The sequence below is a fragment of the Bos grunniens genome, chromosome 4, assembly GCF_055505025.1.
Source record: "Bos grunniens cultivar Pamir isolate PY7600 chromosome 4, Bosgru_T2T1.0, whole genome shotgun sequence".
NCBI classification, from domain to species: Eukaryota; Metazoa; Chordata; class Mammalia; order Artiodactyla; family Bovidae; genus Bos; species Bos grunniens.
Window position 1 is genome coordinate 77,666,691 of NC_141168.1, and position 27,771 is coordinate 77,694,461.

Here is a 27,771-nt window from a genome sequence, read left to right on the forward strand (position 1 = left end):
TTTCATGTGTCTCTTGGCCATCTGTATTTCTTTGGAGAAATGTCTATCTAGGTCTTTGGTCCATTTGATTTGGGTTGTTTGATTTTTTGATATTGAGCTGCATGAGCTGTTTGTAAATTTTGGTAATTACTCTCTTGTTGGTTACACTGTTTACAAATATTTTCTCTCATCCTGTGGGTTGTCTTTTCATTTCATTTATAGTTTCCTATGCTCTGCAAGGGGTTTCCCTGGTAGCTCAGCTGGTAAAGAATCTGCCTGCAATGCAGGAGAACCCCAGTTCCATTCCTGGGTCAGGAGGAAACCCTGGAAAAGGGATAGGCTATCCACTCCAGTACTCTTGGGCTTCCTGGTGGCTCAGACAGTAAGGAATCTGCCTGCAATGTGGGAGACCTGGGTTTGATCCCTGTATTGGGAAGATTCTCTGGAGGATGGCATGGCAACCCCCTCCAGAATTCTTGCCTGGAGAATCCCCATAGACAGAGGAGCCTGGCGGTCTACAGTTCATAGGGTCACAAAGAGTCAGACATGACTGAGCAACTAAGTACACGCATACACGCATACACACACACACACACACAAACACACACTCTGTGCAAAAGCTTTTGAGTTTAATTAGGTCCTGTTTATTTTTGCTTTTACTTCTATTACTCTAGGAGACAGATTAACAAAAGATATTGCTGCAACTTTTGTCAAAGTGTGTTTGATGTGGATTGCCTTGAATCTGTAGATCACTTTGCATAGTTTGAATGTGTTACCAGTATTAAATCTTCCGATTCATGAACACAGAAATGTCTTTTCATTTGTTTGTGTCTTTAAATTTTTCATCAATGTTTTGTAGTTTTCTGTATACTGGTCTTTCATTTCCTTAGTTAAGTCTTTTATGTATCTTATGATTTATGGTGTTATTGTAAAGGAAATTATTTTCCTAATTAAGCCTTACATTGACTAAATAATTTCCCACTGGGAAAATGTTCCTTCAGATGCAGACTCTGTGTCAAAGGCTGGAAACAATTTCAACTTTGTCACTTACTACCTGAGAGACTGCTTATAAGTTACTAAACATATTTGAGCTTCAGATTCTTCCTTGTAAAAAGGAGTAAAATAATATTTTAACGGAAGAAACATTGTGAAAATTATAGATAGTGTATGCAAAGCATGAAGCCTAGTGTATTAGCCAGGATTATATAGAGAAAGAACAAATTGGATACATAGGCCTAAAAACTGGGAGCACCAAGGGATAGAAGATCGATGGTCCAACTCAGTCAGGCAGAGAGCAAATTCAACCTTCTTTCACCTTTTTGTTTGATTCAGACTCTCAACATGTTGATTGTTGCCAACTCACATTGAGGAAGGCCATGTAGTTTACCAAATTCACCAATTAAAATGCTTGTCTATTCTAGAAACACACTTGTGGACATACCATAAACAATGTTTAACCATATATCTAGGCATCCCACTACTGCTGCTGCTAAGTCACTTCAGTCGTGTCCAACTCTGTGCGACCCCAGAGACGGCAGCCCACCAGGCTCCCCCGTCCCTGGGATTCTCCAGGCAAGAACACTGGAGTGGGTTGCCATTTCCTTCTCCAATGCATGAAAGTGAAAAGTGAAAGTGAAGTCGCTCAGTCGTGTCCGACTCCTAGCGACTCCATGGACTGCAGCCCGCTAGGCTCCTCCGTCCATAGGATTTGCCAGGCAAGAGTACTGGAGTGGGGTGCCATTGCCTTCTCCGCAGGACCCACTCAAATTCACACACTTTTTTTTTTTAATCTTTTGATGCTGTAGTTATTTCAATCCAGAGGTTTATCCATTTGTGTATTCCCTTTAGAACAACCCTAACAAAAGAGGTTGCCCATGTCTAGCAACTATTTACCAACACATTAAGTTTATTATTTCATCAGCCCTGGCTATTAGATAGCATTTTAAAAAAATATCTAAGCACATCTTTGTCTCTTTATCTATTATTTGTCCTAGTTCCACTCTTTAAAATCACATAGAACAAGTCTCATTTATCTATTATGGCCTCCTCGTCAGACCACAATGCTCATGTTCTCCTAGAGCCTTCTCAGTAAAGGTCCCATACCAAGTTTAAGAAAAATCCAAGACTAGCATTTGGTCCTTCAGTTCCTAGGCCTCAAACATATTCGTGAACAAATACATTTTGGTTTCCTCTAGGCCACAGATGTTCCCCATCAATGCCTTGTTTCCCTGGAGTACTAAAATCTTTCACTAACTATCCTCTATATTATAATACATTTATAGAATTTATTTTTCAGAAAATGTGATGGTGATATGGTTTTGCTGACATCAAAGAGATAAGAACTTTCTGGAACACACAGATGTAGCCTGGGATGCAAACAACTCTACCAGACAATCACCCAGTTCTGAACACTACAGTATTATACTTCTATTTAATTCCTTCAAGTACACTGCTAACATTTCTCATACATGAAAGCCGATTGCTAGCCAAAAAAGTTGTCAATGACTGCTGTAGGATTGGAATCCATCAAGCCTCAGCAAGGCCTGTTAAAGTTAATTCTCTCTCTAGCAACCCAACAGTCCCCTCCCACAGCAGCTTCTCTTTACAACCCAAATTCTAGCTTCTCAACCTTCTGTCTCAATATTTTCATGCTCATATTTAATGTATTTTGTTATCTTTGGCAAGATCTTGATCAATACTCTCTTATTTTGAGGCAGCTGTGATCTACTTTCATTCTTAGAAATGATCTGCTCTCCTATATGATTTCTACTTCTACTATTTTTTATGAAAAGTAGATGACAATGTATTTTTTCATTACTAGAGGAGTCATTAAATTTATGTAAAATTTAAATGAAACATGTAACAAAAATACTTTTCAAGTTACTGCAAACCCATGTTAGAAGAATACAATTTTATTAAGTAATATTTCTGAATCCAATTTTGTAATAAGAAGTTATTGGAGTCTACCAAGCAGCAAGTGTGGTCTCAAGTTACAATATAATAGAATTAAATGAATGATAATTATAAGAATACCCAAGAACAGAAAGTAATAAGTGACAAGAAATATATGGGATGTATTTAGCTGAGAATGAGCATTAACAAGGGATGATTTAGAAATGAAGTAAAATTTTAAAGAATAAAATAATAATAAAGACTAAATGAAAATAAACTACATCTCTTCCTTTGTTAGCTCAATATTTTCATATACTCAGAGAGAAACATTTTTACTCCCCCCAAAAGCCTTCTGATTACTATGAAAAAGGCCTGCCTAGATAATGAAATAAGAATTTGAAGATGAAAGAATAATAAAAGAAGAAAATGTTAAATTTTCTAAACTACAGGGATATAGTTTTATATTATAAAGAGAAAATGAGATAAAATATCCATTGAAATATTTTTCTCCATTCAAGCAAATATTAAGTATATAGGACCCATTTGGGAAGAGGGCAGATTCTAGTATACCGTAGCACTTACTGAGTAACATGAAAAGTATAGTGAATTGGGATAAATTACATCTGTTTTTAGATAAATACCCTGCCAAACCATATAACTCATCTTTGAACAAAACTTCCATGAGCACACCCAATTCTAAAACATTACTGCTTCCTACACAGGAGCGAGAAGTCATTTTAGTTAAATTTTCACTCTATTCAACAAGTCATTGCTTTGTGGAGACATTTGTAAATAGCTGTATTATTCTCATTGTTGTTCCTTGTAGCTATACAGGTAAAAAAATAATAAAATGTAAGAGTCAGCACCAATATATAAAACCATCTGAAGTAAAACTGCAGCATATCCCCAAAAGGGAGGATTTTTAGGACATAAAGTAGGAATATAGTAGAGAATCCATTAAGGGCTCTCAATTTTCAGGAGACATCAAAAGATAAACAAAGAAAGAATAAGAAAGAGAATAAAGTCAGTGGGATTTTGGTAAAAACCCTTGAAAGATCAGTAAAAAGAAAATAAATTCTGAGAGAATAAAAATATGACAAGAGCTAAACATTAAAAGGAAAACTAGCATGAAAACCACTAGTTTTCTTGAAGTTTTACTAGAAGGTTAGTACAAAGGCAGGACCAAGAAAATGAAGGAAAAACATGATAACATAATGCTGCAAGAAAGCTTCCCAGTGTAAAATATCTTTAGCTTCTGATCAACATTTTGCTTCTAAGATGAATATATATAACACTCTCTGAATGTGAACTTTTCATGAAAATAAGCCAAGATAATGTTGTATCATTTCCTTCCCAATTGTAAATATAGGCTTTGAAAAAGTAGCCTGCAGCTATCACTCTTTAAGATTCCTAGAGGACAGATGAGTATTTCAAAAAGTGAAAAAAAAAAAAAATCTACAAACTAGTATGTTAAGATTTTAAAAAATGAGTGGATGAACTTATAAATTTGCAGTTTATTAATACATTAATTTTTAACAGTTTGGTAATGAACCAATTCCTTTCATGGATCACAACTTTGTCATGGTGAAGGGGCTTGCATAACTCAATGAAGTTATGAGTAATAGGATGAAAGCTATGACAAACATAGACAGCATATTAAAAAGCAGAGACATCACTTTGCTGACAAAGGTCTGCATAGTGAAAGCTATGGTTTTTCCACTAGTCATGTACAGATGTGACAGTTGGACCATAAAGAAGACTGAGCAGTGAATAAGTGATGATTTTGAATTGTGGTGCTGGAGAAGACAATTGAGAGTTCCTGGACTGCAAGGAGATCAAAGCAGTTATTCCTAAGGGAAACCAACCATGAATATTCATTGGAAGAACTGCCCACCTGATACAAAGAGCCGACTCATTAGAAAAGACCCCGATTCTGGGAAAGACTGAAGGCAAAGGAGAAGAAAGCAGAAGAGGATGAGATGGATGTATAGCATCACCCACTCATTGAACATGAATCTGAGCCAACTGCCAGAGATAGTGAAGGACAGGGAAGCCTGGAGTGCTGCAGTCCATGGGGCTGCAAAGATCTGGGCATGACTTAGTGACTGAACAACAACAACCGGGAGATAGTGGAGGACTGCAGAATCTGGCATGCTGTGGTCCATGGGGCCTCAAAGAGCTGGACGTGACTTTGTGATGATATAGCAACAATAAGTGCACCAATAGATTTATAGGTATATTTTAAATCTAACATATTCAAAAAATGACAAACATTATCAGGACCAAGGTATATGTTTTTTCCAACTTCATTACAATCTAGTCATTTTAAAAAATATATTTATATAAGTCTGGAACACTTGGGGCATATAAGAACACCAGGTTTGTCTGCATTTACTGAATACTTTCATAAATTAATCATAGACAGTTTCATCAAGTATTTATTTGAATATAAATTTGAACTGACATTATAAATTGCTTCTAGACAAAAGATAGTTAAAATATTTTATACCAAGATATGCATTCCATTTGCTCAGCATTTTCAGGGAGTGTAGTATTCTATTTAGGTGAATAGTCTAGCCTTTCCCTATTAGAAGCTCAAACTTTTAAAATTTTAATCATCTTCGAAGGAAATATTTCTCAAATGTTACTTTTGCATATGTTAACTTTTGATTTGCTCAAGGTCATTATAAGGAAAATCAGTAGCTGTGCTGGGTTGCACTACTCTGCTATTTTTGGGGAGACTGACAAGTGCTCCCACTATAACAAACAATCCTATATGATTCTTTTTTTTTTAAATTTCATATGTACAGTTTTTGTACTTTTCCCCTGTCCTGAATCACTGTCAGGTTATCAGTGTGCCTGTCTCCAGGAGTCTCCATCCTCCAATCCGCTGCTATATTTTACCATAAATTACAGAACCTTTCTACCTGTCCTATTTGTTTGGCCTCATTACCTCTGTTCTCCACCTCTCCACTGACATTCTATACTAGATTTAGAAAAATCAAGATAGTCATTATAAAACTTTGACAAAAAGCAATCATGAAAGGAAAGGAAAGGAAAGTGAAGTCGCTCAGTCATGTCCGACTCTTTGCGACCCAGTGGACTGTAGCCTACCAGGCTCCTCCATCCATGGGATTCTCCAGGCAAGAATACTGGAGTGGGTTGCCATTTCCTTCTCCAGGGGATCTTCCCAACTCAGGGATCGAACTCGGGTCTCCTGCATTGCAGGCAGATGCTTTACCCTCTGAGGACATAAATTATATGACAGGGTAATTATCAGTTTAAGAAGTATTTGGCTTATAAGTCAATAGAACATAGGAGGTGGACATGGAGAGTTGCAGGAGGGCTACTGGAAGATATGGTTTTGTTAACTAAGTTTAGTAGGCTTGGAATTTGAGTAATCTAACAAACAATAGATCACTATGATGAAAATCAGACTATGAGGAAAGGCCATAGGAAGATAAGATATGAATTCTGGAGAAAGTATTAGAGTTTATAGGATACCGAGAGAGAAACAAGTACAGGAACTCAAAACAGGGACTCATGAGGTAAATAATGAGAATTAAGACAAGAACAAAATGATTAAAATTATAATATTAGAGAATCAAGGACAAAGGTTCTGAAGCTAAATTGATGCTGTAGCTCTAAACGTCTGACCTAGAGCATTTTGAACTAGGAAGTGGATGTGTTCCAGAGTTTCAATTCTGTTTGAACTTGTAGGTAGGAATTAAGGGATTCCCATTGCTTTCTTGGAGAAGGCAATGGCACCCCACTCCAGTCGCATAGAGTCGGACACGACTAAAGCAACTTAGCAGCAGCAGCAGCAGCATTGCTTTCTTGGAGGAAGGAACCTAGGTATTTACTCAACTTTACTGAGTGCTTCCTAAATGCCAGAAACCATACTAAGCTCAAGAATTAGCAGTGATCCAAACAAATTATTTAACCTCTTGAGGAATTGACATTCAAGTGGGTGGATACTGATAATAATCAAATAAACAAATGGACATAGGATGGATTTTTAGTTATAGTCAGTACAATAAAGAAAATAATCAGAGGAAGGGAGCAAAGAATGTCAGCAGGTGTTACTTTGGATAAGGTTGTCAGGTAAGAGTTTTCTGAAGATTCTTAGATGAATATCACAAATAAGAAAAAGGGATAGCTGTGGGTATTTTGAAAACAAATAGTCTAGGAGAATGAAATGGCAAATTCAAATCCCAAATAAGTGAGAATGTGCTTGTTCTGTTTGAGGAACAGAAAGGAGGCCAGCACAGCAAATAAGCTAAAGACGTGCATGCTAAATCACTTCAATTGTGTCCAACTCTTTGTGACCCCCATGGACTGTAGCCTATTAGGCTCCTCTGTCCATTCTCTAGGCAAGAATATTGGAGCGGGTTGCCGTGCCCTCCTCAACAGGCTGAAGATAGCATGAGTAAAATTTTCCGTTTTATTATAATTAATAACAATTATCAATTTTCAATCGGGCCTTAAAAATTCACATTTTAGAGTATTTAAGAATAAACTTTAATGAAAAAATTCCCACGTAGACAAGATATGTTGACTACTTGAACTTTATCTTATTTGCTTGTTATATACATACATATACAGCTCATAATAGACCTGAGAGAGCCGATAACTGTATAGAGAGGGACTCACTGCTTCAGCAAATTAAATTTTAACCTTATCTTATGAATAATTTTCCATAATTGCCTGAGTTTAAAGTCTTGGATAAGGAAGAACTTTTGTATGGAATGAATCTTACACAGCATGACTGTTTTCAAATATAGGGACAAAAGGGTATTTTTTGAGAAATGATGGTTTAGCTGGTAAAGAAGCCTTAGCCTGCAATGCAGGAGACACAAGAGATGTGGGTACTATCCCTGGGTGGGGAAGATCCCCTGGAGGAGAAAAACAGCAAATCAGCAACCCACTCCAATATTCTTGCCTGAAAAATCCCATGGACAGAGGGGCCTGGCAGGCTAAGGTCTAAAGGGTTGCAAAGAGTTGGCAGAACTGAGCAACTACACACTCCCACAGGCACTGCAGTCACAGTTTGACTAGTGTTTAGTCAAAGCACTCAATATATCTATTTTGCAGCATGATCAATGGAAGCCTCCAAGTTTCAGAATTGTTTCATACACAGTCTGAATGAGAATTATAGTTTATAAAAACAATTCATAAAACCATCTACATCTATTGTAACTTTGTTGGAGTTTGAGATCAATGTTCTGAAATAAAGTATATATTGCTGATGCTGCTAAGTCGCTTCAGTGGTGTCCAACTCTGTGCGACCCCATAGACAGCAGCCCATCACGCTCCACCATCCCTGGGATTCTCCAGGCAAGAACACTGGAGTGGGTTGCCATTTCCTTCTCCAATGCATGAAAGTAAAAAGTGAAAGTGAAGTCGCTCAGTCGTGTCCGACTCTTAGCGACCCCATGGACTGCAGCCCACCAGGCTCCTCCATCCATGGGATTTTCCAGGCAGGAGTACTGGAGTGGGGTGCCATTGCCTTCTCGGGAAATAAAGTATATAGTAATAAAAATTAGAGCATGCACAGCTTTCCTATTTTAATGATTTTCATTCCCCCTGAGAGAAATAACAAATCTATGGTTAATCAGATTGTAGACCCTACTATCTCTTACATTAGAAACATGGAAAATATAAGGAAATGACATCTCAGAAAGTTTTATTTTTCAGATTTATACACAAAATTCATACACAAAACTGGCTTTTGTAAAGTAGGATGACAGGTTATAGTTTTCAAATAATGTACGAAATAAGTGTTTGAAAAAAGCTTGACATGAAAGGGACATCAGGGCATCACAGAATAACTGGAATAAATAAAACTTCTCCTTTAGGAAGATGTTTATGTCTAATATAAGACTAATGACAAGAGCCACTGTTCATCACTATACTGATATTATTTTAGAGAAACATGAACTCTCATGTAGAAGACTGTTGTAATCACTTTGATCAAGAATTGATGTTGTGGAATGAGTAAATGTACTGTCTTTGGCATTTCCTGGTGACTCAGATGGTAAAGAAGCTGCCTTCAATGTAGGAGACCAGGGTTCTATCCCTGGGTCGGGAAGATCCCCTGGAGAAGGAAATGGCAACCCATTCCAGTATTCTTGCCTAGAGAATCCCATGGATAGTAGAGCATGGCAGGCTAGAGTCCATAGGGTTGCAAAGAGTCGGACATGTCTGAGCAACTAATATTTTCACTTAACACTGTTTTTGATAGTCACAGAATTGTAAGATACAGTAAATATCTTTCAATATGTATCAATGTACACATAAACATTACAAAATAGTTAATTTCAATATTGTTATCGATTTTGTGCCCACTCAGAAAAACAGCTCAAGGGGGTCTTGAAACTATTTACCCAATCGGCAAAGGCAAATAGATCCTGCTTGTTTAAGTAGTGGAAAGAAATACAAGTAAAAAATTTAAAGTCAGGCATTTTTTCCTTCCCACTATATGAATGTCATGATATTTGTTTCATATGAAATCTCAATTTGTTTCAGATAAAAATTAAGAGATGTGTACAGGAGTTAGAAAATCATTGTAATTAAACACGTAAGCTTGAGGGACTCTAATAAACCCTAAATATCACAGTTTTGGATAATATCATTGTGAGTTGTAGGAGAGTCAAAGAAGCAAGTCTTATGTCCATTATTACTGGCTTTATTTTAATAATGTACTCCAAATAAGGTTGGTCCTGATCCTTTCATCTACATTAAACAAAAACATATAGAACCAACTTGGAAACTGGTTAATATTGTAGTTTAGGTAATATTAACAGTAAACAGGTCATTTTATTTTCCTTGACTTCAGTTTGTAAGTTATAATTTAAACAATAATATTAAATTAGTTAATTAATTTATTGGTTTGTCCCATCTACTCCCTTTTGGGAAAAAAGAATACTTAGAAATAGGCATTTGCATTACACATTTTTGAAAAGGCTGGGCTTATAAAAGTCTCAAATCAAAAGAGAATTTTAAAACATTTTAATGCACGATAACACTCCCAGTCTTGGTACCTTACACAGGAGCAAAGCAGCATGCAAAAATCATATACTCTCTGTAAATAGCTTTGAACACAAATTGAATCACTTACAAAAAACCTCTGGCATTATAAGATCTCAAAGGGGTGTAAAACTTCACTAAATGTGTTTTTCCTTTACTGGTCAAATAAACATGTAGTGAACCTTATGTGCAAATGTTTAGTGTTCCTAAAAAGAACACCAAAATGCATGGCTTAGAATCTTCCACAATAGGAAAATTGTCAAGAGAAAGAAAAAGAAAAAAAAAATGTTACAATATGTTCAAAAGAAAAAAAAAGTTACAATATGTAATAACAGCTGGACCCTTTTAACCGCAAGCTCCAAGAATCTACTGTTGCTGTGGGGGTTATTATTTACATAGTAAAAATTTTCTCTTGTAACAGAATATAAGGGAAAGAGAAAAAAATGAATTTTCTCTCTCTTTGGTGTCCTGGAATGACAGCAATCATAGCATCAACTGAAGCATTGATCTGCCCTTCAGGAAATATTTACATTTCAGTGGATAGAACGTTGGGTTTATAGAAGAATGGCTTTTCTGAAGATTGTTTATATTACCCATAATGATTTTTCATTGGATTGAGCATCCCTCAGACACCAATGCTATCTTGACTGGAAACAGAGGATCAAATTTCAATAATACATGTACCTAGCTAATGCTAACAAGAGAAGGCAATGGCACCCCACTCCAGTACTCTTGCCTGGAAAATCTCATGGACAGAGGAGCCTGGTGGGCTGCAGTCCATGGGGTCGCAAAGAGTCAGACACGACTGAGCAACTTCACTTTCACTTTTCACTTTCATGCATTGGAGAAGGAAATGGCAACCCACTCCAGTGTTCCTGCCTGGAGAATCCCAGGGACGGGGGAGCCTGGTGGGCTGCCATTTATGGGGTTGCACAGTCGGACACGACTGAAGCGACCCAGCAGCAGCTAATGCTAAAAGAAGTAGATGTGACTTTAATTAGTGAAATTGAATGATTTTGTGTAAAATTTATTGTATCTCACTCATCATAGGAGAGAATGGCTTATTTTTCTATAAAATGATTCATCCTTAATACTTAAAATTTTATAGAGTGATATGTGATATATCAGGAAGAATAGCACTCATGTACAAATGCTGGAAAAAACTTGATTTTCAGAATCCTTGTAGTAAAACTGTTTAAGAAACTAGGTATGCTGTTTAAAGGAAGAGGAACCAGAGGTCATATTGCCAACATCTGCTGGATCACAGAGAAAGCAAGAGGATTCCAGAAAAACATCTATTTCTGCTGCATTGACTACTCTAAAGTTTTTGACTGTGTGGATCACAACAAACTGTGGAAAATTCTTAAAGAGATGGAAATACCAGACCACCTTACCTGCCTCCTGAGAAACCTGTATACAGATCAAAAAGCAAAAGGATGGTATGGGGAGGGAGGAGGGAGGAGGGTTCAGGATGGGGAACACATGTATACCTGTGGTGGATTTATTTTGATATATGGCAAAACCAATACATTATTGTTAAGTTAAAATAAATAAATAAAATGGAAAAAAAATAAAACAAAAGCAAGGATTAAAAAAAAAAAAGTTAGAACTGGACATTGAACAACAGACTGGTTCCAAATTGGGAAAGGAGTAGAGCAAGGCTGTATATTGTCACCATGCTTATTTAACTTCTATGCAGAGTGTATCATGTAAAATGCTGGGCTGGATGAAGCACAAGCTGGAATCAACATTGCCAGGGGAAATTGTTTTTCCAGTGGTCATGTATGGATGTGAGAGTTGGACTGTGAAGAAAGCTGAGCATCGAAGAATTGATGAGGAGAGAAGACTCTTGAGAGTCCCTTGGACTGCAAGGAGATCCAACCAGTCCATTCTAAGGGAGATCGGTTCTGGGTGTTCTTTGGAAGGAATGATGCTAAAGCTGAAACTCCAGTACTTTGGCCACCTCATGTGAAGAGTTGACTCATTGGAAAAGACTCTGATGCTGGGAGGGATCGGGGGCAGAAGGAGAAGGGGACAACAGAGGATGAGATGGCTGGATGGTATCACTGACTCGATGGATGTGAGTATGAGTGAACTCCAGGGGTTGGTGATGGACAGGGAGGCCTGGCATGCTGTAATTCATGGGGTTGCAAAGAGTTGGACACGACTGAGCCACTGAACTGAACTGAACCGAGGAGAAATATCAATAACCTCAGATATGCAGATGACACCACCCTAGTGGCAGAAACAGAAAAGGAACTAAAGAGCCTCTTGATGATGGTGAAAGAGAGTGAAAAAGCTGGCTTAAAACTTAACACTCAAAAAACTAAAGTCATGGCATCTGGTCCCATTACTTCACGGCAAGTAGATGGAGAGACAGTGGAATCAGTGACAGACTTTATTTTCTTGGGCTCTGAAATCACTGTGGATGGAGACTACAGTGATGAAATTGCATCAGGAGATGCTTGCTCCTTAGAAGAAAAGCTATGACAAACCTAGACAGCATATTAAAAAGCAGAGGCATCAATTTTCTGACAAAGGTCTGTATAATCAAAGCTATGGTTTTTCCAGTAGTCATGAACGGGTATGTGGATTATACCACAAAGAAGGCTGAATGCTGCAGAATTGATGCTTTTGAACTGTGGTGCTGGAGAAAACTCTTGAGAGTCCCTTGGACAATAAGGAGATCAAACCAGTTAATCCTGAAGGAAATGAACCCTGAATATTCACTGAAAGGACTGATGCTGAAGCCGTCACCTCATATGAAGAGCTGCCTCATAGGAAAAGTCCCTGATGCTAGGAAAGATTGAGGGTAGGAGAAGGGGGGGACAACAGAGGATGAGATGGTTGGATAACATCACTGACTCAATGGACATGAGTTTGGGCAGACTCTGGGAGATAATGAAGGACAGGGAAGCCTGGCATGTGGCAGTTCATGGTGTTGCAAATAGTCAGACACAACTGAGCAACTGAACAACAGCAAGTCCATATACCATGATTAGGAGAAACCACAGCGTTAAGGTGAAGGTGAGTGTCGTATTTTCACTATATTCTGTCAGATGTCCTAATAACTTGTGAGCTTGATTTGGTCCTCTTAAAAATGGAAGGAATCAAGCTTATGTCCATTTAAAGAAAAACTTTAAAACCAGTGGTTTCTTCAATAGGTAGAAAAACAGCTTTGCTTCATTTTAAAAGCAGAACAGCAAAATACAATATTAAACGTTAGAACTGCTGCTCTGGAACATGATCATGGATAATCTCACTTGATAAATTAAATAAAATTATTGTCTAGGTGCAGCTCAAGTGACATGGGTTTAGTTAATGATGACATTCAGAATGCAGGCTGAGGCAGTGTGAGTGTCCAGTGAAACCATGGATGCAGCATTCCAAACACTGGAAGTTAAGTCAGGCAGGATTCATGGATTTAGATACCTGGGTAATTCAGCACTTTGGACAGTTCTCAAGGGCCATTGTTTCCTTCTGTAAAGTACATAACCTTTCAACTACCAAATGTACTTATTTAATTCTACCTGTCAGTATCTCATTTATACCCGCAGATGACCTTAATCCCCAAAAAATTGCCTGCATTCATCCACAGAACTCTGTGATTTATGTTTCACATGAAGCCTATATCTTCAGTCCTGATACAAAGGTTCATGGTGTTATCTCCTGTTACTTGAGGTTAAGTCAGGCTGAAACTAGGCCTTGTCGTATTAATTTAATTTTCAACCTGACTGAATATGAAAAGATGAAGATGAGATCATCCAAGTCATGGAAGAGTCTTTACCAACACCTGATGGCCCATTAGAGTCAAGTCCTCTGGGCCATTTACAGGCAAGGCCATTTGGCAGCTGTTGTATAACAAACTGAAAGAAGTTGCTCATACTAGATGGGGGGTTGGTGATGCAGAAAAAACTTTAAGAATCTGCTAAAATGCTGTCTCGTGCTATGTGGTCTAACTGCAGATGATGGTATAAGTATATTAAAGCTTTCCTTGCAGCCTCTGATCTGGAGCAAGAACTTTGAGCCAATATCTAAGAGGCAGAACTAAAATCTAGTTTCTAATCAAAGAACAGATTCTAGAATTTGTCAAATTAGACTTACTGACAACAAGACAAAAGTACATACGTACATACATCAGTCTTAAGACTCCCATATAGTTAACAGGTCTGAGCTGAGAGGAACTCAATTTCTTTCTAAGTTCTATAGTGGATTCACAGATATCAGAAGTGAATTTTCTTGTCTGGCTGAGAGCTGTGAAGAGTAGGCATGAGAAGGCATGAGAATGGTCTAGCAAGAAGGAAGAAGAACAATGGCCCAAATAATATGGAAGGGAAAACATATAACAGGGAAACTGGCATTTTGTTAAATAAAACTTACAAGAAAGTGATACAAGAAAGCTTGATAAATATAAAAGCCCTGAGGCCTGTCTTTATCTAGTTGAGTAGAACATGATTGCTATGCAGTATACTCTGAAAGAACCAACAGTAGAAAAGGCATTCCCTAGGCTTCCATGATGGGTAACACATCAATAACACAAGTAACTCTGGTAGCTCTGAGTTTAGAGCTTGTGATTAATCCTGAAGGAATAGGAGTGATTTTTATTAGAATGCCAATTCTATTGATTTCTCAGCTGTAACTATAGGAAAAATCTGAAGATTTTGAGATCTGAGAATGCTCCATTCTTGTCCACCCAGATGGTTATCAGTCAGTTCAGTTCAGTCGCTCAGTCTTGTCCGACTCTTTGCGACCCCATGAATCGCAGCATGCCAGGCCTCCCTGTCCATCACCAACTCTTGGAGTTCACTCAGACTCACGTCCATCGAGTCAGTGATGCCAAAGTCTATGCCCCAACCAGTAACGCTGAAGAAGCTGAACGGTTCTATGAAGGCCTACAAAACCTTTTAGAACTAACACCCAAAAAAGATGTCCAGATGGTTATATGACCTAAGAAAAGAGATTTTTATTTATCCAAGTACATAATGTGTTTTTATAAATAATAGCCCTGATTCTCTGAAGTCATATGTGTAAATCAGCCTCATTATTCAAAAATCAGCTCTATGAACATGGGGGTGATTAACAATTTGGCAACAATTTAGCCAACTTTACTCTCAGTGCTAAAAAAATATCTGAAGAAGATTCAGGACAATCCACTGTAAATCATAACAAAACTTAGTTATGTTTGTATGGTTTCAGAATATTTCCCTCAAAATTTAGCTGAAACCTAAAATTTAAGCTAGGCTTTAATTCTAAAATATTGATATTAAACTCCATGGCATCTAGTTTATCATGAAAATACAGGAAGTTTAACATGAACATTTGATTTAATTTTTTACCTTCTATATAGTTAATATAATCCTTAACAAAAGAATAAGCCATATTTGTTAATCATACTACTCTTGGAATGATCTTGGTTGTTAAGGCATAGGTTCTCTGCTACATAAATACAGTAACTAAATACAAGGTGTTATTATTGGCAGACACAGAAACTAATGAATGATGGTGCAAAGTCCACAGGAAAATATACTACAAAATTCATTGTTAATTTACTCTGACTTCTTTGATATCATTATTTTCTATGATTTATACAGGCATTTTTCATGTATACTTTAAGGCATCTTATATGACCAGCATAGCTTTTTATTTAACTGCTATGTATAAAATAGATAAGCAACAAGAATATATTGCATAGCATAGGGAATTGTACCCATCACCTTATAATAACTCTCAATGGAGTATAATCTATAAGAATATTGAATCATGCTGTATATCTGACACTAATACTCTAAATCAACTATACTTCAATAAAAATAAATTATATAATATTTTCAATCAATCTTCACTATCATTCATTTTTGACAAGAAGAAACAACATTCAAATATAAAGTCGTTTTCTTTTCCTAGGTATTTTTGCTTATTTCCTATGAACGTGGCAATAAGTAGCTTAATGTCTGAGCTAAAAACTAGGCACATGTCTCAGCCTGAATTGCCATAGAAGTGTGAGGCAAAACAAGATTATAATACTTTTGACAACTTAAAAATACTGAGTTCTTAAATAACTATAGTCTACTGGACATTTACAAGTAAATGAAAGAGGAAAAAGGTGAACAAACTGTTACAAACCTAGGTGCTCACTGTAGACCTCTGATATTTGATGGGTTAAGCAGCAATGCATATGAGTTTTGTTTTTAGTATCACACACCATTAATTATAGTTCAGTAAGACTAGATTCATCTTTGGACTTCATAGTACATATAAGCAAAGTTTACATATACAATACTGTGGTATAAGAATAAAAGTATTATTTTCTACTGCTTTCTAGTTCCAGTAAAATCTCACTGCTCAGACACAGATCTGTAATTTCATTAGACATAAACTATTACATGCCTGTAGATGTTAATTAAACATACACAAGGAATCATGTTGTTATTTATTCGTATTTTTCAATGCTGTCATTATCCTTTTACAGGTAAGACTACTGAGGTTCACAGACACTACCCGGGTTACTTAATGTTCACAGTGGGTACGGAGTAAAGCCAGGTTTGGAACTGAAGCAGATCCTGGCTTAGGTTACAGCGCTTTTTCTACTAAAACGTACTTCCCACATTCAAGGTTTTAATTTCATTCATTCATGTTTGACACAGGCATGCAAGTAAACTTATGGTAGAGCTTTGGAGTTCATCCACAATTCATATTTTTTCCTACACCATCATTTTCTACGAGAGGCCAGTGAAGGCAAGTGAAGTGAAGTAACTGGAGAAAACTGCATAGAAGTAGTTACAGGACTGTGGTCCTTTGGATGCTACCTAAAGATGAAGATACTTTAGCTGAAGATCACAATTTACCCTCAGGATATTGGTAACACAAGGTTACAGTGGGAATATACATATATATTTCTATTGGCATCTCAAGAGAAGAATTTACCCAGATATATTTTAAATTTTCTTTACAAAATACTCTTCTAAAGTGACCTCATAAAAGCTCTCAAACCAAAACAATAGCAATTTAGTAATGTGGTGTTCTAATGCATTCAGTCGAAAGAGAAAAATGTGATGCAACAAGAAATAAATTCAGCAGTAGAGCTGTGCTTACCTTCATAAGTCCCACTTTCTAGGAGAGCACCGCTTTTCTCCAATTCCATAAAATCTTCAACAGTGATGAAAATATAGTCCACTCCAGGGACCTCACCCTCCTTATGTGGCCTTGTGGTGCCTGAATAAGGAAAAAATTAAAACAAAAGAAAGACTCTAAGTGATTTGTTGCTGAATTTTAGAAATACCACCATACTTTTGAATATTCAATAACACTTGTTTGTACATCCTGTGAGTTGGCAGTTTGCATTTGTCCTTCTGTTTGTTTGGAAACAGAAAATAGCAGAGGGTTAAGATTAAAGGAAACATACAAAGCATTTTTCTTCAAGTTTATAAAGGGCTCATCGCCATGGAATGTGGCTGCCTAGATTTTTCAGTGAAAAATGCAGACCATTGTGCCCTTTTAGAAGAGGTGGTTGGAATATTGGGCCAGGAGTCTGCTAGCTCAGGAATTTACATATCTCACTTCCATGAAAGGACCTCTATTGTTCTGTAGACTGCTTTGCTATGACATAAAATATAATGGAAAATAGAAATGTTAGCAAAATATCAATTTACTTTTATATTTTCATGATCTGCTCCTTTGAGGGGGGAAAGGTGTTGTCATTTGTTAAAAATTATTTTGTACCAAATAATGGTTGATTTCAAGGATCAGAAAATCTTTATTATTACTTAGAATTAAATAACTAAATACTAATTAGAATTGAGAAATGAGTATAATTAAATCAGTATTATATTAGTAAGTCATTTTTCTTCCTTCATTCTTGCCTTTAATTCTAATTAAATTGGGAGGTGATACCCTCCCAGGGGTCATTGCAAGGGTCCACCACTCTTGTTTCCTGTATATCGCCTATAGAGCAAATAGCCACAGGAACTCAATCCTATTGCTCAGTATAGCTCCGTTGGAGAAGTCAGGTTCCGAGATCTCTGTACAGCTTGTGAGGTAAGAACCAAAAGTGAGACATATCAAGGCTGTGGATTTGTTTCCTGGAACTCGTCCTTCCCTGAGAAAGCTTTAAGCATTTTTCTTCCTTTTTCAATGCTACCTACATAAGACATTTTGCATAGTCTGATTGGAATTCCCATAAGGCATACATGCAAATAGTATGCACAAGTACATAGAAGGGAAATATGTTAGGGGAAGCACACTGATTGAAACCGCCCACCCTGGCCAGGCACCATAGTAACCATTTGCATGAGTTGTTTTATGACTGGCGATCCTGATAAGGAATACGGAACTAATAAGCCACCACCAACCGGAAGAGTTCGGGAAGGGTCTAAAGGAGACACCGCGTGTCCGTCCACTTCCCAGAATCCCTCTTGCTAGCATCCATCTTGGCTGAGCAATGCGTGCACCACCAGGAAAGACTCTGAATTAGAGTGATTGGCGAAAGACCACCCGTAAACTAATCCCATCACTATAAAACCCGAGACTGCGAGCCACGCGGCAGAGCAGTTCTCCTGGGTTCCCTTACCCTACTGCTCTCCACCCGGGTGCCCTTTCCCAATAAAATCTCTTGCTTTGTCAGCACATGTGTCTCCTCCGACGATTCATTTCTGAGTGTTAGACAAGAGCCCAGTTTCGGGCTCTGGAAGGGGTCCTCCTTCCTGCAACAAATATGTAAACAAAGTACTAGTACTTGCAGGCTTACTGACGTGTAAGCTACCATCCACATTCTCTATATACCAGAAAAAGTATTAATATTTCAAACCCTTAAATTTATTTCACTTTCCAAAATCTTTACCAACTAGGCCATGTAATGGCCAATCAGTTCTTCCTTTAGTATATTAGGATCAAATCTGGATGACAAATGAGAGGCATGAACTAATGTCAGAATATACAATGTGTTGGAAAATTCATTTTGGGCAAAAAATGATTAATTTCCGCTGGCAATATTTTTTAAAGTTTGAAGGCATTATGTTCTAAAATTAAATTTTAAAACCTTCTTTGAGGGTTGCAAAACAATTTTTCCTCATAATCATGTTTAATGACTTCCCCCTGAATTTGTTATTTTAACTGTGCATTTTTTAATGTTTTATAATATTCACTACTGCTTTTATGTTATAAAATACAAACCTCCCACACCTAGTATGCATAATGTTGTCAAATCAATGTTTCTATGAGAACCTTAACTTTCAATATATTGACTTTTTATGTGCTTAACCCTTGTGAATTAAAAGCCCATTAACACGGTTTTTGGCAATCAATTTGTTTTTCTATTTATTTAGAACATACTCTAATCATTAAGAAAAATCACATAACAAAATTTCAATTTTCTTTCCTAATTTATCTGCATGTTTCAGAGGCTACACACTTTGACTAATTAAATACTTGCAGTGCAGTAACGTGCTGCTAGCACAATGTAAGCATTGCCCACAAGCTTGAGGGCAATTTCCAGGGCTGCTGACTTGACTAGCATGAGTTGCCTCACTGAATTCTAGTGAACATGTCTGGGGCTGTGCTTTTCTTGGAAGGACCATTAGTACTTCGGTTTACTGGTTGGTTTTCCGTCTACACCTTGCACATCAGGCCAGTGTGACAGAGTTCTTGCCTCAGGGATTCTGCCTGTGACTGCATCATTGTTACCTGTTGTTGCTGACCTGCCTAATGCTGGCTGCCTAATAGGACCGGGGGCCCGCCCACTTCACTGTTTTTGATGAAGTTCTACAGTGCAATCTTAAATGCTGCAATTCCCATCTTTGGCATCAATCTCCTACTCTTTACTCTCATTATGTTCTTCTAATTACAGCCTCCAGTCTCCTGATCTCTCTTAATTTTCCTGATGTTCCTCATATTTGACTTCACTTGCTTTTCTACCTACTAAGGGACTGGGGATCTGAAATGTCTTCTTTCCTTTAGTTCATCTTCAACATTTCACATGGCTTAATAAGCCTCTGAGTTCTCTATCAGCTATTTAATTCATAGACTACAGCTGCTGTAGAAAACCATGAGCTTTCATTGACAAAGAACCCTACAGATTCAGGCTTTTTAATGTTAGTTTTTTTTTTTTTCTTGACAAGTTTTTTGTTCATTCATTTTTATAATCTGAAGTATAGTTGATTAATGAAGTTGTGCCAATCTCTGCTGTACAGCAAAGTTGACTCAGTTTTACACATATATACATTCTTTCTTTAAAATATTCTTTTTCATTATATTTTATGTCAGGAGATTGGATATAGTTCCCTGTGGTATGCATAAGGACTTTGTTGTTTATCTGTTCTAAATGTAATAGTTTGCATCTACCAACACCAAATTCCCAGCTCTTCCCTCTCTGCTCCCCCTTCTAATGTTGGCTTGATTCTACTGATGGATGGAAATCCTTTTAATAAGGATCTCCTTCCCTCTCTGACACCACCCCACCATTTTCAAATACGCAAAGGCTTCGACTTTCAGCAGAAGACATTAGCTCATTCTCTTTCTGGTGATAAAGAGATATTCTGAAATAAAATTTCTTAAAGTTTCCTAATGTCTACCTCCTTCATCTGCATGATTTTCATCCTTGATTCTAATCATCTATCCATCTTATCATGACTAATCTCTTCTGTTTTCTCTCAAAGTCTAGTTTTTATGTTTTATCAGTTACACATTATATTTTAAAGACTCTATACTTCTACAAGATTTGTTGAAACTCTTCAAGCCAGGAGGGAATGGCAAGACATACTTAAAATGATGAAAGAAAATAACCTACAGCCCAGATTATTGTACCCAGCAAGGATCTCATTCAAGTATGAAGGAGAAATCAAAAGCTTTTCAGACGAGCAAAAGCTGAGAGAATTCTGCACCACCAAACCAGCTCTCCAACAAATACTAAAGGATATTCTCTAGACAGGAAACACAAAAACGGTGTATAAACTCGAACCCAAAACAATAAAGTAAATGGCAACGGGATCATACTTATCAGTAATTACCTTAAATGTAAATGGGTTGAATGCCCCAACCAAAAGACAAAGACTGGCTGAATGGATACAAAAACAAGACCCCTACATATGTTGTCTACAAGAGACCCACCTCAAAACAGGGGACACATACAGACTGAAAGTGAAGGGCTGGAAAAAGATTTTCCATGCAAATAGGGACCAAAAGAAAGCAGGAGTAGCAATACTCATATTAGATAAAATAGACTTTAAAACAAAGGCTGTGAAAAGAGACAAAGAAGGTCACTACATAATGATCAAAGGATCAATCCAAGAAGAAGATATAACAATTATAAATATATATGCACCCAACACGGGAGCACCACAGTACGTAAGACAAATGCTAACAAGTATGAAAGGAGAAATTAACAATAACACAATAATAGTGGGAGACTTTAATACCCCACTTACACCTATGGATAGATCAACTAAACAGAAAATTAACAAGGAAACACAAACTTTAAATGATACAATAGACCAGTTAGACCTAATTGATATCTATAGGACATTTCACCCCAAAACAACGAATTTCACCTTTTTCTCAAGTGCACATGGAAACTTCTCCAGGATAGATCACATCCTGGGCCATAAAGCTAGCCTTGGTAAATTCAAAAAAATAGAAATCATTCCAAGCATTTTTTCTGACCACAATGCAGTAAAATTAGATCTCAATTACAGGAGAAAAACTATTAAAAATTCCAACATATGGAGGCTGAACAACACACTGCTGAATAACCAACAAATCACAGAAGAAATCAAAAAAGAAATCAAAATTTGCATAGAAACGAATGAAAATGAAAACACAACAACCCAAAACCTGTGGGACACGGTAAAAGCAGTCCTAAGGGGAAAGTTCATAGCAATACAGGCACACCTCAAGAAACAAGAAAAAAGTCAAATAAATAACCTAACTCTACACCTAAAGCAACTAGAAAAGGAAGAAATGAAGAACCCCAGGGTTAGTAGAAGGAAAGAAATCTTAAAAATTAGAGCAGAAATAAATGCAAAAGAAACAAAAGAGACCATAGCAAAAATCAACAAAACCAAGCTTTTATTTTGTAATGAAGACTTTTATCACCCCTCTCCAACACACTTTTCATTTTATCCACTTTTAACTCTTTAGCCGATTTCTGTTTTACCTCAACATCTTTGAATAATTAACTTATGGTTCTTGTTTTTATTTTAGTCACTATTGTGAAAGTGTCAGTTGCTCAGTCGTGTCCAACTCTTTGCGACCCCATGGACTATAGCCAGGCTCCCCTGTACATGGGATTCCCCAGGAAAGAATATTGGAGTAGGTTCCCATTCCCTTCTCCAGGGGATCTTTCTGACCGAGGGATCGAATCCAGGTCTCCCACATTGCAGACATTCTTTACCATATGACTCACAGGAAACTACTGATTTCTTGGTAAAGCAAATGAAGATTTTGGCTCTTTTTGCCCATATTTCTTATATCACTTCCTCACATCACTTCCTCCTTTTTTCCTCCTCCCATTCTCCCATTAGAACAAACTTGCATTAGATTACTATTTAACATTTACTATAATAATACTATGTAAATCTATTTCCAGCAGAACTATGTACTGCACTGATTAATTTTCCTTCCTTATATATTTTTACTCTAGATTGAATATTTAAATTTCTACATTTCCACATATTGATCAATATTTCAATTAATTAATTCTCTTTTCCTTGGATACACAAATCTCTCAGAATATACAAGAATATTTAATATTTTGTCAAGTTTAACCAATTGAAGACATTTCTCCTAGAGACTTTTGACCTGTTTCAATGTGGACTATGCTCATCTACTACACAGCAGTCATCCTGGGAGCACCGTTTGCCACCATCCTGGGGATTCACTTTGCCTCTTCCCTCTGTTTTACTCCCTTTTTCCCAGATCCTGTATCTCTTTTTGTAGTCCATTCCCTCATTTTGGCAGAGCAGAAAGTCAGAAATCTTTCATCAAAAGTTATATGGGAGCTACATTTTTTGAGACTTTGCATGTCTGAAAATGTCTTTATGCAACCCTCATGAGAGGCAAATTTGACTCAGTATTTCAGGAAAATAGCATAATGAAAGCATATTTCCATCTTGCTCCTCTTCTTAATGTCACCACCATTTTTCCAGTCATGCATGCCCTGAAACTTTCCATAAGTGTCACATTTCAGGTCTCTTTCACTCTTACTATATCTCCAAATAGTTGGCAAATTCCATGCCCTATAACTCCACAGTGTCATCCTTCTATCCTGTACTATCTCTGCTTCAAAGACCTCCCTCCTGGACCAAACAACGTCCGTGTCACTGGTGTGCTTGTCTCTCCCTTTGAGTTTGTCACTGAACTACCTGATTAGCCATAGTAGAGGACGAAGTTAATCACAGCCTCTTCAAAGAGTTTACCTACCCAATCTGTAGTCAAGAAATTTGACTGAAAAAAGTAAAGAAAGGAAAATACTACAATTTAAAAACAGTCAGAAAAAGCTCAGATTCTATCACTGACAATAAAGGCAGCTCTCATGGTATGTCAGGTTACAGAGTCTCTTTAGAGGGATTTGCCTTGATGGAACATGTGAGAGGACATAATACAGGAATTTTCCACATCAGAAATATCTTCATTTATCCTTTCATTTTAGCCCAAAATTTCCATGATTAGAATTACTCTTTGGCCTAGACAAGATAGAAACTAACTTTAAAGCATATGCTATAGTAGATGGGAATGTGAGCCATGGAGTCAAACTGCCTGAGCTTGTTGATGCTCTACCATGTGCTATCAGTAATATCTTGAGGAAGGTTTTTCATCTCTATAAACTCTAGGAATAATAGTAGGAATAATACCAGTAGCATCTTTAAGTAGTTAGTTTGGAGAACAAATGAAATAATCCATATAAAGTACTTAATGTCTGGAAAATTCCAGGCACTCAGAAAAAATTATGTTAAGTACTCTTGTCTGAAAGAACAGAGATGACATCAAGGATAATTGCTTTTCCCCATGAATTCTTGCCACAAATTATTAACTGAGCACTTATGTGCCAAACACTATTCAGGATACCTGGCATATATCTTTGAGGAACACAGAATAGAAAAGGAACTTACATTCTAACAAGAAGAGACAGAGAATAAATACATAAAACATTTTTTTCTAAGTTATATAATATTCTATAAAAGGGTTAAATGACCATAAACCAAGGCATTGGCATCTATGGACTATTTAATGAGTAAATTACTGAGATTTTTAACCATTTTTTTAGACAATACAGAGCAAAACTTTGACTAGAAAGACTGTAAAGGAGCTGAAAGGAAGCAGAGACTTGCAATATGTGGGCTGCAAGCCCCAGAGGGGTGAATTGAGTTTGGCTAGGGACCTGTGGGGAAGAAGGCAATGGCAACCCAATCCAGTACTCTTGACTGGAAAATCCCAGGGACAGGGGAGCCTGGTGGGCTGCAGTCCATGCGGTCGCTAAGAGTCGGACACAACTGAGTGAATTCACTTTCATTTTTCACTTTCATGCATTGGAGAAGGAAATGGCAACCCACTCCAGCGTTCTTGCCTGGAGAATCCCAGGGACAGGGGAGCCTCGTGGGCTGCCATCTATGGGGTCGCACAGAATCGGACACAACTGAAGTGACTTAGCAGCAGCAGCAGGGACCTGTGGGAGTCAGCAGAAGATCCACAAAGAACCTGACTATATTTTAAAAGGAATCACTAAAGTCTTAGAGAGAAACTTCACTTAGTGCATGTACTTGGTCTAGTTTATACACTGGTGTCCAATAGGTATTTTTGAAATTTCAAGGCTATTTTCATAAGGTTGATAAGTATAACAGAGCATACTGGACTCTGATGACTGGTATATGTACACACACGTAGACACACACACACACACACACACATTACCCTTCATTTTTTTTTTTAATTTTGTTTTATTTTTAAACTTTACATAATTGTATTAGTTTTGCCAAATATCAAAATGAATCCATCACAGATATACATGTGTTCCCCATCCTGAACCCTCCTCCCTCCTCCCTCCCCACACCATCCCTCTGGGTCGTCCCCGTGCACTAGCCCCAAGCATCCAGTATCGTGCATTGAACCTGGACTGGCATCTCGTTTCATACATGATATTTTACATGTTTCAATGCCATTCTCCCAAATCTTCCCACCCTCTCCCTCTCCCACAGAGTCCATAAGATTGTTCCAAACATCAGTGTCTCTTTTGCTGTCTCGTACACAGGGTTATTGTTATCATCTTTCTAAATTCCACATATATGCGTTAGTATACTGTATTGGTGTTTTTCTTTCTGGCTTACTTCACTCTGTATAATAGGCTCCAGTTTCATCTACCTCATTAGAACTGATTCAAATGAATTCTTTTTAATGGCTGAGTAATACTCCATTGTGTATATGTACCACTGCTTTCTTATCCATTCATCTGCTGATGGACATCTAGGTTGCTTCCATGTCCTGGCTATTATAGACAGTGCTGCGATGAACATTGGGGTACACGTGTCTCTTTCCCTTCTGGTTTCCTCAGTGTGTATGCCCAGCAGTGGGATTGCTGGATCATAAGGCAGTTCTATTTCCAGTTTTTTAAGGAATCTCCACACTGTTCTCCATAGTGGCTGTACTAGTTTGCATTCCCACCAACAGTGTAAGAGGGTTCCCTTTTCTCCACACCCTCTCCAACATTTATTATTTGTAGACTTTTGGATTGCAGCCATTCTGACTGGTGTGAAATGGTACCTCATAGTGGTCTTGATTTGCATTTCTCTGATAATGAGTGATGTTGAGCATCTTTTCATGTGTTTGTTAGCCATCTGTATATCTTCTTTGGAGAAATGTCTATTTAGTTCTTTGGCCCATTTTTTGATTGGGTCATTTATTTTTCTGGAGTTGAGCTGCAGGAGTTGCTTGTATATTTTTGAGATTAGTTGTTTGTCAATTGCTTCATTTGCTATTATTTTCTCCCATTCTGAAGGCTGTCTTTTCACCTTGCTGATAGTTTCCTTTGATGTGCAGAAGCTTTTAAGGTTAATTAGGTCCCATTTGTTTATTTTTGCTTTTATTTCCACTATTCTGGGAGGTGGGTCATAGAGGATCCTGCTGTGATGTATGTCAGAGAGTGTTTTGCCTATGTTCTCCTCAAGGAGTTTTATAGTTTCTGGTCTTATGTTTAGATCTTTAATCCATTTTGAGTTTATTTTTGTGTATGGTGTTAGAAAGTGTTCTAGTTTCATTCTTTTACAAGTGGTTGACCAGTTTTCCCAGCACCACTTGTTAAAGAGATTGTCTTTAATCCATTGTATATTCTTGCCTCCTTTGTCAAAGATAAGGTGTCCATATGTGCATGGATTTATCTCTGGGCTTTCTATTTTGTTCCATTGATCTATATTTCTGTCTTTGTGCCAGTACCATACTGTCTTGATAACTGTGGCTTTGTAGTAGAGCCTGAAGTCAGGTAGGTTGATTCCTCCAGTTCCATTCTTCTTTCTCAAGATCGCTTTGGCTATTCGAGGTTTTTTGTATTTCCATACAAATTGTGAAATTATTTGTTCTAGCTCTGTGAAGAATACTGTTGGTAGCTTGATAGGGATTGCATTGAATCTATAAATTGCTTTGGGTAGTATACTCATTTTCACTATATTGATTCTTCCAATCCATGAACATGGTATATTTCTCCATCTATTAGTGTCCTCTTTGATTTCTTTCACCAGTGTTTTATAGTTTTCTATATATAGGTCTTTAGTTTCTTTAGGTAGATATATTCCTAAGTATTTTATTCTTTCCGTTGCAATGGTGAATGGAATTGTTTCCTTAATTTCTCTTTCTGTTTTCTCATTATTAGTGTATAGGAATGCAAGGGATTTCTGTGTGTTGATTTTATATCCTGCAACTTTACTATAGTCATTGATTACTTCTAGTAATTTTCTGGTGGAGTCTTTAGGGTTTTCTATGTAGAGGATCATGTCATCTGCAAATAGTGAGAGTTTTCCTTCTTCTTTTCCAATTTGGATTCCTTTTATTTCTTTTTCTGCTCTGATTGCTGTGGCCACAACTTCCAAAACTATGTTGAATAGTAATGGTGAAAGTGGGCACCCTTGTCTTGTTCCTGACTTTAGAGGAAATGCTTTCAGTTTTTCACCATTGAGGATAATGTTTGCTGTGGGTTTGTCATATATCTTTTATTATGTTGAGGTATGTTCCTTCTATTCCTGCTTTCTGGAGAGTTTTTATCAGACCCATCACAAGCACGGAAATTGAAACTATAATCAAAAATCTTCCAGCAAACAAAAGCTCGGGTCCAGATGGCTTCACAGCTGAATTCTACCAAAAATTTAGAGAAGAGCTAACACCTAGCCTGCTCAAACTTTTCCAGAAAATTGCAGAGGAAGGTAAACTTCCAAACTCATTCCATGAGGCCACCATCGCCCTAATACCAAAACCTGACAAAGATCCCACAAAAAAAGAAAACTACAGGCCAATATCACTGATGAACATAGATGCAAAAATCCTTAACAAAATTCTAGCTATCAGAATCCAACAACACATTAAGAAGATCATACACCATGACCAAGTGGGCTTTATCCCAGGGATGCAAGGATTCTTCAATATCCGCAAATCAATCAATGTAATACACATTAACAAATTGAAAAATTAAAACCATATGATTATCTCAATAGATGCAGAGAAAGCCTTTGACAAAATACCCTTCATTTTTAAAGGCAGAAAGTAGAAGGATGGTGTGGCAAAAAAATTCTTAGAATTGATATTCAGGATATCAGCTTTCTATTTGAATATTTTAGATATGTGGTTCTGGGTTAAAATATCATTTAGTTGATCATCAGTGTTCTTATTATACAGTGAGGCAAA

General features: G+C 37.2%; 1 protein-coding gene across 22 annotated transcripts in view; it reads right to left on the reverse strand.

The window, feature by feature from the left end:
- MAGI2 (membrane associated guanylate kinase, WW and PDZ domain containing 2) overlaps positions 1 to 27,771 on the reverse strand; it is a 1,472,356-nt gene that overhangs the window by 639,700 nt on the left and 804,885 nt on the right. For all 22 annotated transcript variants that reach the window (XM_086397095.1, XM_086397093.1, XM_086397091.1 and 19 more), the window contains one exon: positions 16,993 to 17,112. In XM_086397095.1, coding sequence (XP_086253221.1) covers positions 16,993 to 17,112 — 120 coding nt within the window. The remainder of the gene's footprint in view (positions 1 to 16,992; positions 17,113 to 27,771) is intronic.